Source organism: Tiliqua scincoides, chromosome 1 (assembly GCF_035046505.1).
Source record: "Tiliqua scincoides isolate rTilSci1 chromosome 1, rTilSci1.hap2, whole genome shotgun sequence".
NCBI classification, from domain to species: Eukaryota; Metazoa; Chordata; class Lepidosauria; order Squamata; family Scincidae; genus Tiliqua; species Tiliqua scincoides.
In genome coordinates, this window is record NC_089821.1 from 39,825,791 (window position 1) to 39,840,464 (window position 14,674).

General features: G+C 43.3%; 1 protein-coding gene across 2 annotated transcripts in view; it reads right to left on the bottom strand.

Moving 5' to 3' along the window:
• Window positions 1-2,727: 2,727 nt before the first annotated feature.
• The window catches only part of LGR4 (leucine rich repeat containing G protein-coupled receptor 4), a 106,349-nt gene continuing 94,402 nt past the window's right edge, over window positions 2,728-14,674 (bottom strand). For both annotated transcript variants that reach the window (XM_066637539.1, XM_066637530.1), the window contains 4 exons: window positions 13,722-13,847; window positions 10,921-11,042; window positions 8,812-8,892; window positions 2,728-6,320 (listed from right to left, as the gene is read on the bottom strand). In XM_066637539.1, the coding sequence (XP_066493636.1) occupies window positions 5,044-6,320; window positions 8,812-8,892; window positions 10,921-11,042; window positions 13,722-13,847 (1,606 nt within the window). In that variant the 3' untranslated portion in view covers window positions 2,728-5,043. The remainder of the gene's footprint in view (window positions 6,321-8,811; window positions 8,893-10,920; window positions 11,043-13,721; window positions 13,848-14,674) is intronic.

The following is a 14,674-nucleotide window of genomic DNA, read 5'->3' on the forward strand; positions in this document are numbered from 1 at the left end:
TGAAGCGAAAGAAGCCAGAGCGTAACCCCAAAAGCTTCTCTTCTCAGCCCTGGGACTCCGATTTGGAGTCATCGGAGTGCACCTGAGCATGTACAGAACATGTCTCCCTCTTGTGCATAGCAACAAATCCCAAACTCCGGGTTAGGGAGACAGGAGTGGTTGGAAGCAACTTTCAGTTTAAGACTGTGTTTGTCTACCAGTGGTACGTGAGGGGGTGTCTGGTGGTACCTGCAGGCCCACCTACCACAAAGCAGCGAGACCAGGAACACAATCATGGTAGGAGGCTCCAAACATGCTTTTCCATGCTTGGAGCCCTCCCGTCCCCCTGAGCCTCTTACTGGTGGTTGTTGAGTTGCATCTGACCTCCCAATCCAGTAGAGACTGGTGACGATGTCATCACCAGTTGCTTCCAGTGGCACTTCAAGAAGGTGGACAGTATAGTAGAGAACAAATGCTGATAAACACTAGTTTAAAACAAGTACCACAGCCAGGCCTTTCCCGCTAGTTAGGCAATAAAAGTCTTTTGTGAAGACTTCTAAACACTCCTACTCTGCTGAGGTAAATGACTGTTGAATTTGTTGATCCCAATCCTGGCTAAAGAGCTGTAATTGTATTTAGAAAGCCTAATCTGGCACAGAAAGAATCACCAAGGTTTGGAACTCAAGCCGTTCTGACAGCTAGGCCTGCTGGATAACAGGCCTGAACCTCTCTCTAAGTCAGAACTGAATTGTATTGAGCTACCTGAAAATAGTATGTCCAAGGAAAAACAGCCTTGAGGCCCAATCCTATTTTCCAGCATTGATGTAGCCACAAAGCAAACCCAAAATAAGGGAATGTCTCCTTAGTTTGAAGGGTGCCCTGTGACTGTCTCCATGCTGCAGGATGCAGCACACACCCTGCTGGCACAGCTGCATCAATGCTGGGAAGATGGATAGGCTTGGGGCCTTGGCTTTTCTTGGAATACCTAAAAAGGAGAAAATCCTAGGAGGATAGTCACTTGAGACTTGCTTTAGCACCTGTGTATGTAGTTGCAGTTTTGATTGCCATGTTAGACAGCAAAAAGATAACCTTATTACTACTGAGGCATATATACACCTAAGGGAACCAGCTTGATCAATGATGTGGGTTCGTGGCAATTTGCAGGCCCAGTATTACATGCACATCAAGCCTTATATGCTAGATAACAGCATAGACAAGGCCACTGGTAACTTGGTAATGATCGGCAAGGTGATATGGTGACAATACTGCTGAGGGTTAAGAACACCTCACATGAAACATCTTGCTGTTCCGCTTCTGTTGGACCTTCTTAGTAATTCTGTAAGGATAAATTTTTTCCACATCCCTGGAAAAATACAGCATAATGCTAATCAACTGCAATAGAGCCTCCAAACCCTAAAAAACCACTGCTAGACATGAAAACTGCATCTATAGGTTGACCAACTAAATGCAGTGCTTCGATGGTATGATAACTTGTGCCGCTGTTCTTCCTTTCATTTTGTGGTATAGGTGATCTCAGCAACTACCTACATCCACAAAATCTTTACAGCACTTGGGCAACTCTTGCATTATACAGGAATTAATTGGTTGTTCTTATTGCTATAAGGAGACTACAACATGCAGCTCAGTTAGAACAGATGTTTTGACCAGACCATGCTTTACATGAAGAACAGTGTCAGGGGAATCCTGAGAGATATACATCTTTGTTAGCTTCTCAACAAGCAAGTACACCTACATGTGTAAGAAATGTGTACCTACCATTTGAGAAGTATCGCTTGACAATTTCATTTACAAAACAGCTAGCAATTCATTGTGCAACATTGTGTCTACCATCTATAGCTATCTATCTTTTGGCACAGGTGCACATCTCTTTGCAGCCCTCAAATGTAATGAAAAATTCCAAACCAATAGAACAATGTTTTTGCACTTGTTATTTAAAATTGTGTATCCCTTTATAACAAATATATCAACAAATAAGCACACAAATCATAGCACACATCTGTATGGTTCCACAGTAAGTGATGTAAAAATCACTGTGTGGGTGGAAACAAAAATGGCTCTTGCTCCTCCCCATTGCTAATGGTAGTGAAGCAATTACAGATAATTGAATTTGGAGTGTAAATTTGAGTGATTTGAGTGTGTAAAGCGGGACATTCTTCTGAAGATGCTTTTAGGATTTTGATTATTAGACAACAGGAAAAAGTAAATATAGACAGAATCTGACTGTATCACAGGCAGCCTAATCATATCCTGCACCGGAACAGGCAGGCTAACTGGTCTGCACCATATCCAGTGCAAGGTAGGAGGTGGCCGTCATGCAACTCGGAGTAAGGGGATTTATTTATTTTTTACCCCATGTAGCACAGCAGCCACCCCTATGGGACTACTCAGATCTGTGTCAGGAGGGAGGGGGGTTAGGATACGATCTAGGTTGCTCAGGCCGATCCCACTCCTCTTCTAGGCCTGGTCTGCCTGCTAATTTTGAATCTGAAGGAATTTCATATAGGAAGGGTGTTTTTAAATAGTGAGATAAAATTAGCACTACTCATGCACATCATACACATGAAGCTTTCATGGAAATATCAAATACATAAGCTCAATTAAAAAAGTGCCAGCACTTTAAAAAAACACTCTAGAATTCTCTTCTTACTTGCTCTTGTTTTCTTTGATTTTACTATGAATGATTTAAGCTTACAAAAATTACATTATACAAGAATGATACCATCCCATATTTTGTACAAGCTAAATAATTTGATATACAAAGTTTCTGGTTTTATTATAACAAGAATGTACAACCAATGTTTATTTACATTGCAAAAAAGTATATAAACCACAATTTAAACATTCTGCTACTGGCAGCTGCTATATTTCAGGAGGTAGCTTTAATTAAAATGCATGGAAGCCATATTTCCCATCATGAGTTCTATCAAATAATTTACAATACAAAGAAAATTATTTTTATGCACACTATGTACAGTATAATTTTCCTAACTGCAATCTAGCTTACACTGTTTAGTAAAAATGGTGCCAGAATTACTGGTATGGCAGTGGAATTGCTATCAAAAAATTTATTTAAGAAATATAAGGTTTCATTGATCATGTATTCATAATTTTATGATGTTCAGACTTCAAACTAAGGATGGATAAGAATCACTCTCTGTAACTAAGAAATATCAGTAGAACCTCAAATCTCAGATACAAGTATTAAAATGCCCTCTCCCCCATTTTCATGAAAATCAGCCTCTTTCTACCGTACTGTAAAATAGAAGCAAAGCAGAAGTTCCTGTATTATGGGGCAGCTCACATGTCTTATTTCTAGATCTCTGAACAAGCCATGTCTTCAAATGATCTTGCTAGCTTCAGACCTCATCCACCCAATTACGAACTATAGTGTAGTATGGTTTCACCCAAAAACAAGACTACATGCATTTCTACTTCTTGCAAGCTGTTAATAGATAATATGTCACACAAGGTAGATTTACATCACTTTTTTTCAACTTTAGAGTGATTATTTTTTTGCTGTTGTGAGACACAATCCAGAACCCATTGGCTCTCCAACATGTACATAAAGCTTACTTATGAGGGAAGGAACATTACCCTGTTCTCTTCTATGTTAAAAACTACATTAGGAAATCTCCAGTAAGTATGCAGAGAGCCTCCTCTAGCTTGTAGATGAGAATAGGAGCCCAGTCCTGGGCTCGACACGTTGGCTTACCACCAGCGTGCCAGGTGAGCGCCCGTGCTAGCCCAGCACTGGGCTAACACCGGGCAGACGCCCGGCCCCTGCTGCTTGGCAGTTGCACAGGCAGCCGAGCTGTGGTAAAGTAAGCAGGGGCAGGGGGAGGTGGGAAGCAGGTGGAGGGCAGGAGGTAGGGAGAGGGCGAACGGGAGGTGGGACCAGTAGAGCTCTGCTCCACCAGATCCTGCGCATTTGTGTGGGGCTCGGCGCCCGACATGAACACTCTTCCCTCACTGACCTTTTGGTTGGCGGTGAATCGAGTAGCCCCATTGCAGGGCTACTTCCCTCACCCAGGAGAAGGGGATAAAAGTCCCCTTCTCCCGACATGCCACCCGCAGCTGCTGTTGGCACGCAGGATGTGGTGGTAGTTGTTTTTGGCGCCACCAGACCCGCACACCATGGGAACGCAGGATTAGGCTGTAAGTCAGCTGCCATGTGTGTGGAGCTCCATATGCACATAGAAGTTCTTGGTGTGCACAGCAGGGCTGCAGGCTTGTGATACTGGTGAAAAACATGGAACTTGAGATCAAGGGGATGGCGTAATACACATTATGTGAAGCCATAGGTCAACACAAGTTTGGGTAAGCCCAATTTTGCTTTGCAAAAGCTTGCTTTGCAAAAGCTCCCAACTGCTCTCTTTCAAACTCATAAAAGGAGGACTATTATGTCAATCCACTCAGAACTGGCAGATCATGAGGGGTGATGAGTATTTTACTGAAATAAGCATTGTTGCCCCAGTCAAATTAAGCCACAGCCTGAAGTGTGGAAAAGCATGTTTCGCCTGCATTTGTCTCACAGTTGCATATGAGAAGAGTATTCCCTTCTTTTGGCCCTGCAGTAAATTGTCCTGAGATTCAGTCAGAAATGCTATACAAAAGTTAGCAACAGTTTCCCCCCCCCCCCTTAGCTATATAAAGTCACATTGAAAAATAATTTTTAATGCTAATCACATCCTGTTGTATTGTGCTTATCTGGAAAAGCTGACAGAGTTCACCTCACAACAGGAGCAGTAAATTACAAGTGGATAACAACATGGAAATACAGCCTAATAACATACATATTATATATAATTGCTTGGAAAAGGAGTAAAAAAAAACTGGGCTATGAATTTTGGTTTTCCAATTATTTACAATACAAACAATAGCTCTTATTTTAAAATGTATAACTCAAGACATTTACTGTCAACATTCCTGGGTTACAACTAATATTAAACAACTATTGTAGAAAGTGCTTCCAGGCAAAAGGTCAGAACAGGCATGGTCTATGAAGTGTCATATTGCCTCCTTTTTAGTATCTGAACTGCATTCTCAGTCTTTAATCCTTGGGATGTTGTAGGCGTAACGGACCAAAGGGAAGCCTCTGCTCTGATAGAAACAAGCACGCCCACAGGCCTGCACTTGATCTGAACTGTCCGACACAAATGAGTCCTCTTCATCTGCATAATCCGAATGGGCAGACTGGGTGCCACAATCTGACCAGTACCCATCTGACCTTTGGCAAGGCACTACTGTCAGGGCTGGACAACTGTGAGATTTTATCAAATGTTTACATGGTACAGGCTTAGATATAAGTAGCGATTCACAGCATTCACACACAGTCAGGTTTCCTTGAAGGTTTGTGTACACGCCACAATCGTAGTAGAAATCCTGAGTTCCACAGCCACCTTGTGTATTGACAGCAACTGTCCCAGTTCCATTCTTCTTGGTGATGTGCCACCGCAGTAATTTCCAGTCTTCCTTGAATTTTGGGTTGAAGAAGACATACAAGACTGGATTCAAACAAGCAGGCAGTGGGAAAAATATCAAAGTGACAGACTTCATGATTTCAGGACTAATAGAGATGGCAGTGATGAGTGGAGCAAATGAGAAAAATGCAACAGGGCAGAAAAAGATGCAGTTCGTGAAGATTAACCAAGCAACATGTTTAATCATGCTGGCTTGCGAGTTCTCAGAGAGATCTTCCTTTTCCAAGTTGCAGTACAGTTTGGTATAGATAATTGCCATGAGCAAAAAGGCCAATGAATTTAGCAGCACTAGCGTAACTGTGAAGTCCAGGGAGGGAGTTTCTCCAGTAGGAAAGGGCAGACAGAGGGGGGATGCAGAATATTCCCCCTTATGGAAGAGTAGCAAACCTCCTGCTACCAACGCACACAGGAAAGCAAACAAAGCGGCAATTCGAAACCATTTTCGATTACTGCTCTTACCCTTCTTAATGATTTCCTTTGCGGATAAGCTCCGTTCAATAGCAGCTAACATTAGGGAAAAAATGGCACTTTCTGAAGAGAAGATGGCCAGAAAGCCAGCAACTTTACAGCCACTGCCAGTCTCCCACCATATACCAAATTCAGCAAACCTTCCCCAAGAGACTGCATCCAAGAAAGTTAATATACCAGTATAGACTCCCATAAAGAAGTTAGAGACAGAGATCAAGCCTATGAAGAGTTTGGAAGAAGGCAATGAAGTACAAGGAGCAAATATCGTTAACATCACAAGCATGTTGAAGAACAAGGCAACCAAAAATATAAACCAGACTGTAAGACGAATCATCCAGCTTCCCAGTAAATATTCACAGGGCTTGAAAGCACCTTAAAAAAAACAAAATATATAGTTTAGTAACCAAAACAGGATTGTCAGTCTTACTGCATTTTAGTACTTTTATATCAGTCAGGCATTATTTGCAGAAGTGGCTATTGGGAACAGAAGGTCAGATGAACGAAAGATATACAGCTAGAGCAATTTACTAATCAAGATACACTTGAAACAATTATTTATTTAGTGTGACACATACTGTTGTAGACTTTAATGTTGGATCTGCTATATGCTTCAGTGGCCAAGGTAACGTAGACTGTCATTTGACAGCCCAGAGAAACATGCCCATACTTAAACTTGTTCTATGGTTGCTGCTAAGGCATGCACCAGGCGGCAACCCATCCCACTCCTGCCAGCAATCAATGATACAGGATGAAGGCCAACCATGAAGACACACAAAGCTCTGTTTGCTCCTATTCAAAAGGCCCTGCCATAGATATCTAGCAGCCAGCACAGGTAGAAATTATAATCAAACAGAGGCACAAGTCAACCATTTATGCCCATGCAGGTGACTAAGAGCCCAATCCTGAGCTCGCCAGCACCAGCGGTATGCACCTGGCTCTGGGTGTCATGAATGTGCCACATTCGCAGGACCCAGAAAACAAGGAGTGCTGGTGCTCGGCCTCAGCACCAAGAAGATACCTCCAAAGAGCAGCAGGTGATAAATATTGCCAACACTTGGCAGTGAGGCTTCTCAGAGTGGGGGGGGGGGAGGCAGGGAGGGAGCAGAACTGAACTGGGAGGAGGGGATGATCAGGCCTGGGAGGGGGTGGAGACAGTGGCAGAGTCTGCCGCCATATCCTGTGCTCCCTCCCTGGCCGCAGAGCCCTATGTGGGTCACTTGGTTCTGCGTCCGCTCAATAATGGGTGCAGAGCCATGGAAACTCATTGGACCTGCAATGGGTGCAGCTCAGGGAGACTGGCAGGTGCCTCACTGCCCACAGGATACAGCAGCGCCCATTTCAGCACCACTGTTCCTCTGGGCACTGAGGAGCTTAGGAATGGGTTGCAAGTGCCTCTTTAGAGGCACAAGATTTGAACAGAGATGGAGTAGGCCCTTCCACTTCTCTACTAGTGGCTTCCCTTCCCCTTAATCAACACTCAGCAGATGAGAAAATGAAAAAAAAAAATCAGTATTTCTAGCCTAATATTGGATAAACAAGAAAGGTCCCGTTTATTGGCTTCAGCAATTATCCCTTTTCTTGAAGAAAGTATATTTCCCACTAGGGCATTTATTTAACTTACCCCATTTATAAAAAAAGTCTTCAATATGGCTCATAACAAAATATTTTTACAGCACAGTATTTAGCACCACCACTTGAGTTCTTTTATATTAAGAAGGATATTTGAAAATAAGTTCAATTGACTTTTAAATGGGGAAAGAAAGAATGTCAGGTTTGGTCAAAAACAAGCAAATGAAAACAAAGTTAATTTTCCAAAAGGCAAGAAAGGTTATTACACTAACTCTTCGGTTGCATTCGGTTGATAATTCATTTCTAGTATCCAAGCAAACTTGAATCAATTTGCCAGGATTCAGTGCAATAGATAAGAGATGGAAAGAACATTCCAGACTGACTGAGGAAGGGCGAGACTGGCCAACACACAGTAGGTGACAACCTTGAAAAACAAGCCATTGCCCATTGGGCCTTGGCTCCTTGCTAAAAAAGAGCTGAAACCTCACAGGCCCTGCACTGCTCTCTGAAGAGCATTATTGTTTTATGAATTGCAGTTCCCAAATGTTAAAACAATATTCCAAAAACCTCATTCCTGGTGTAATGCTGCAGAGTTCAATGGAGTTACAGTGGGAATGGCTTAGGTGCTCTACCACCATGAGTGTGATATCCCTTGATCCACGTAACACTCCTGATTTTCCTAACTGAAGACAACTTGCCTCCCAAGTTTTTAAACACTAAGTATTCTACAACTCTATTAAAAAGAGATGGAGGAAGAATATTGCCCTACATAGCACTCCATACCACATAAATTGCCTTGTGTCTGCTCCCAAGAGTCATACTGGCAGTTATTAGCCAGAATTTACAGAGTCAGCAGGACTTGGGGTGTTTCAGTATGACAGTGATGTGAAAGATTAACCAGAAGGCCCCTGGCGGGAAGCATGCAAGCAGCTGCTAACATGAGTGAGGGTACAACAACAGGCCAGAAGACAATGTTTTCTCACAGACTGCTAGGCTGTGAAGAAACTTGCCATAATAACAGGTATTATGCTTGATAGGAAAAAAATAACAGAATGACAACAACCAGCATTTTTTTTTTAAAAAGTCCACCTCCAATATCCTGCAGAAATGTTACAGTGCATTCACTCCAAGTTCTTCCAATCATACTTCTATGCAATTATTACACTGCAATTATCAAAACCTGTACTTGTTACAAGACAGGTGAATTAAACACACAGTTCTTACAATGCCAGAAATTTGTCATTCAGCACATAAATTGGGGGGGGGGCGGGCGGAGGTAGGAGACTCCATTCACCTGTCATTGGGGTACAGTGAATTATAGTCTGACCAAGTTCTTCCTTCTCATCACTGCTTAGGTCATCTGCATCTGATGCACCTAGATTATAAAAGAAGAGAAATGCTAAATATATTCTATGAAAGCACTATTTATTAAGCAGTATTTAAAACGAAACCTAGCAATTGACACTTTTGCTCCATTTTATGTTAAACAATCTTTTTAAAAAGATGTCTACCCCACATAAAGAAGTCTATAGAATCTTCTCAGATATAGGAGTCCAAATTCTTCAGGGAGCAGCCCTGTTATGAGGCAATCTCAAATGGTAATATGAAGCAGCCTCTTTGAAGGGGTGGTGAACAGGTAAGCCCTGGCACATCTGTCCACAACCTTCTCTAAGCTATTGTGCCAGTCGGCTCTTCAAGCCTCTTCCAAGTTCGAGTCTGAGATGGGGTCTTCTGACTTGCTGGCAGCAAGACAGAATTGCAGCAGCAGCCACCCCTTCTCCTTCCAGTGCAGCTGAAAGGAAAGGAAGGGGGGAAGCTGACATGAATCCAGATCCCATCACAGAACAAGGCAATTTGGAGCCTACTCTCTTTCCTTTTCACTATAGAAAGTATGCAGCCTTCGTGTTTTACAGTGCTTCTGTTTGCAACGAGCATGATGTCAAGAACCCAGCATCCCTTGCTCTCGTTTGCTTCAAACAGATGCAGTGTGGAGCAGAGAGCTTGCACAATAACCTGTCCATCCGCTGCTCAGCGGTCCACACAACTGCTGAGCAGTGGAGCTCTGGCACCTGCCCGGCAGTAGCCCAGCACCAGGCTACCACTGGCGCTCGCCAGAAGAAACGCTCCTTACGGCATGTTTGCAACAGTTCAGGATTACAACACTGTTCAGGATTATCTGTCTTTTATCTAATCTACTATACCAGCTATTTAAGTGCAGCCTGGGACAAGGCTCAAGTTTTTAGAAGCTGAAATAAGATGAAGCTCTGTTTAGGTTTAAAGCAGGCCTCCTGACCAGGGCCTAGGAGAGCGAGGTAAAGGGGGTAATTTGTGCCCGGGCCCAGGGTCAAGGGTCAAAAGGAGGGGGCCCAAAAATTTCCTAGGATCTGACATTTTCCTGTCTACTCAGACGTGTTGCCCATACGGGATGCAGGAGACACTACCATGACTGGGGATGCTGGGGACACTACGGGCGCCACACAGGTGGGTAGACCTGGGCTCCAAACACTTTTCCAGCTGTCTTCACCCTCCTACAACCTTGTTTTACCCCTCCCTGCCCCCATTCTGCTCACCCATCACCACCCTCCCCCACTCTGTTTCACCCCTCCCCCTTTGCAAAGGGGCCCAAAAGAAACTTTGTACCCCCGATACAATTCCTCTCGGAGGCCCTACTGCTGACTAAATGTTACCCAGCTATATTGTGGGATGATTCTGATATTGCATAAAGGGATTTGAATATTATTTTTCTCTTTCTAATTATGAGAAGACAATTCTGGATTTGGGCTTATTGATTTATTTAGAAGATTTATATTCTGTCTTGCACTGCTAAGAGCTTGGCACACAAGGCTTTGGGACTAAACCACACTTTTTAGCACATGGTATAGCTTGTAACGTAACCATTAAGCCTGAAGGTGGGGGATATTTGCATTTAATAGTTTGAAAGTATGTCTGAATCACCACTAACCACCCCATCCCACTGTCTATGTTCCTTGCATATAGATAATAATAATAAACTTTATTTTTATCCCGCCCTTCTCTAGATGACCAGCATATCAGGGAGATACAGAGATGTATTCAAATATGAAATTCTTTATCAGCATTTTTAAGTGGTATAGACCTGGAAGGGCTGTATTATGCCTGGACACACAGTTTACCTACACTTGCTTTTGTGCTATTGTCACAACTGGGAGCAGAATTAAGAAGAGATCTTCCCCTCAGCTCAGTCATGGCAGACAAATGCATGAACACATTCATATTCATGCAAACTTTTAGGACTGGCATTTACTGAAACCTTGTGTGTATTGTGGGGATAAGCTGAAACCCCATAGATAGCTTAGCTGGGGTCATTAGATCTTCCTCAAATCAGAACCATCTCCATATATCTTCACTACATCAGAATGCTCACCTTGGTCATGTGCCTCTGACAGACTCTGATCTTGGTGGTTGGTATCTTCACTGTTGGAGTTTAAATAAGAGTCACAACCCCAGAAGGCACAGCACTGGTAGGCATATGGAACGGACAGAGATCTGAAAAGGCAAACACATCAGGAAATTTAACTAGTGGCCTTCCTGTCCTTGCCTTTTTCCTTTTAAGAGGCAGCATCTTGCACAGCCAGAAGTTGCTTTCTCTTATGAAATGCATTCTACCAAAGAAAAGCTCCTGATTAAAAGCTGTTATGAACCTTCCTAAAATAACAGGCTTTACACAAGAGAGAAATTATGACGGTCTAGTGACAATACTGTGGATCCAGTATTTATGAAAGCTCCAAGATAAGGAAAAGGTCTTTGGGAGCTGTCCAAATAAGCATTGCCATTTTAAGGCAAGCAAGATGTTACGAGCAATCAAGTTATTACCTGTGCATACTGAAATGAACACTCCTCAAGCTGCCTGGAGAATAACACTCTTACGCAAGTGAATTCCCAGGCCAGCGCAACACTGAGCACACATTTGTCATCCTCATTGTTGGTTCTGTTTATATGAAATCCTTCATGCTGCAAGGATGGATTTCCTGTGCTGTACCCTCTTCTCTTAACCAACACAAAGATAAGCCAGTAAAGATTACGGTACACAGTGGGTCATGTTTTTATTCATTTTTTTCACAGACATATCCCAATGCAGTGTTTGAACTACAAAAATTAAAAATATCACCACTAAAATTAGAACAATGTACACAGAAATCAAATGCCTGGTCAGCCTAAGACAGCATGTGCCTCACTCTCTGAATATTAGGTAGAACTACTGGGAAAAAGTATTGGCTGCTTTCCAGAAGATATATATTTTATAGAAGATGCAGACAGAGTTAGACTGGTGGACTTACCCAAGGCAGAATTCCCAAAGAAAGGGTATATTTAACCACCATCCCCCCAAAGACCCTCATCCCTGCCAGTCTAACTAGGTCTCAACATATGGTCTGACGGCACATGGTATAGCCACCTTGCTGAAGCTAAGCAGGTCCAAATCTGTTCACTGCCTGGATGAGGGACCATTTGGAAACTCTTTGTACACTATCTTGAGTTATCTGATGGAATAATAATGTAAAACTCAAGTTCTATGTAAATGTAATACAATAAAATAACTTTAGTCAAGCGAGAACTTCGAGCAAGTTCTTTTCTAAGGATCTTATAGTCAAAACCACCATTACATTATGCGGTGTACATATGTGTTGATCTTGTTAACAACTGACAAGGCACACTGTGCTGTCAATAGGGGGCTCACATCCCCCAATGGCCCTACTAATAAATGACCCTCCCCAAATTCCCACGGCACACCTGGGGACCATTCATGGCACACCAGTGTGCCATGGCACAGTGGTTGAAAATGGCTGCTTTACACCAATTGCAGATTGTAGACAGTCTTCAAGGATGACCCCAAAGAGAGTACATTACAGTAGTCCAATATGCAATGTAGTTAAGGCATGAGTGCAACCCTGTCCAGAACCACCTGTTAACCCACCCCAAAATCAGGTTTCCTATTGACTACCAGCATCTCTGTCTTGCCTTTGCTGTCAGTTTATTAGCCCACCTTCAGCTCTTCATAAATAGCAGGCACCAGTTCAGAAAATCCACAGCCTCCCTGGTGCCAGATGGAAATGAGAGGCAGAGCTGGGGATCATCAGCAGATAGAGCAGCTGAGGCCATCCCAGTGGCCTCATATACATGTGTAACAGCAAAGGTCAGCACTGTCCTCCATAACAAGAACCTGGGTACAACTCAAGATCATGCTAAGACCAGGCCCACCCTTCCCACTCCTGGCCCTGTCCAGGTTACCAAATATGCTGAACCTGCAGTGCCATTCCCTATCACAAATGGAGAAGATACACCTCTCCCTTACTCCAATCCTGTTCGTGATGCCAAGAGCCTTGGGCCAGCCTACAGCCTGTAAAAGTGCTGGAAAGCTGGATAGGACTGGGCCCTTACGTTTTAAGAGCTGACCTCGGAACACAACCCTCGAGTAAGATGCAGGATGACAGTACAGGTGCGTGCCCCTTAACAATGCCCCCTTCCAGCCAGCAATGGGTTGTATATGCCATGGCCACCGGTCAGGAAGTTGCACACACACACACACACCCAAGCTTCTGAAGCTGAGAGGAGCTCTGGTCCTCTCACCTCTGGAGGCTTTTCTGAGCCTCCCAGTGGCAGAGCGTATCTGCATGCTGACTCTGCAAGACTCAGAATGCCCCAATCACATGAGAGATGCAATTTCTGTTTTCCGGTCTCTCATGAAATTCCGGCATTCTGAGCCTTGCAGAGGCTCAGAAAAGCCTCTGATGGCGAGGAGAGCAGAGCTTCCTCTTGTCTTCAGAGGTTTTGCATAGGTTCAAGCCCTGCTTGATGACAGGGATCCCGGTCCGCATGCCTGTCATTAAGCAGCCCAAGACTGCATTTCAGTTTAAGCTCTTGCATTGCTACTTAAACTGGAAGACAGAACTATCACATAGAGCTTTGCTCCACTAAAACTTGATAGTAAAAACACTTTTTGTGACATCATGGCCAAACAGGCCTGTGTCTGTCCCCTGCATAGAATTCAGAGCACTGCTTTAGTTGTTATGCTATAGTTGTCACTATGCCTTGCATGTACTTGATTTGTAGAATATAAACAGCACAGTAAGAACAACTGCTGGGGGGAGGTGGGGACAGGACCATGTTGAATGCCTACAAGAATGCCTCAGTGAATGCACATGTACTCTGATTCAGTTACTGACTTACCTGAGTTTCACAAAGTCTTTTGCTACCAAGGCTTCTTTCAGTTCCGTATTGCCAGCAAGTTTAAGCTGGTGTAACCCACTCAGGCCTCCAGTTGGAAATGAAATCAATGCGTTGAAACTTAAGTCTCTAAAAGATTTGCAGCAGAAAACAAGTGTGAGACAAAATCATCAACAGAATACCTGAATGAAAACCTAAAACCAAAAACAGAGCCACAGGTAACACTTGCTGGAGGAGAGGGAATGTTGTTTAATTAACCATTCACCATTTATAACATTTGTATCTCACTCTTTCTCCTAGAAACTTAGGGCAGCATATGTGGGGCTGGGTCATCTGATCCTCACAACAACCTTACAAGTAGGTTCAGCTGAACAATTGTGATCTGGACAAGATCACCCATTGAGCTTGGTTTTGAACATGGGTCATGCCAGTCCATATCCAACACTTTATCCACTGTACCACCTTGGCTTGAAATATTTCTGCTGCCACTGGAGTTGTAGAAATACAGGTCCAGCCATTGTCACCTACAGGCAACTCTTGCAAGTGCTACTGTTCTCAGAGAAACAGTTGTCATAGCCCAAACCAAACTGCCAGCCTAGCAAAGCACAACTGCAAATGCAGCCGATCACTAGGGTGAGGGAGTAGTAAGAAGCAACAGATGCAGATGTGTCCCCCATGTCTACAGGTGGCCAAGAATGTGAATGAAGATTATTCTGCATATGGGACTATAAGATGAACACCATATACAGAACTATTTATAAATATTAGACCCATGTTTGGTGGTTTTGGAAGTTCTATGGAAGGCCCAACTGAGAAAACATGACTGCAGCCTCCTTTCCCCTAAGTTTCTGGTTCTGTGCAGAAGTGGAAGATGTAACTCTTTCCCTTGGCTAGATAAGTATCCCATTGATACATGGACAGAAAACATATCTCACTATGTGCTGGAAGATTGAGTA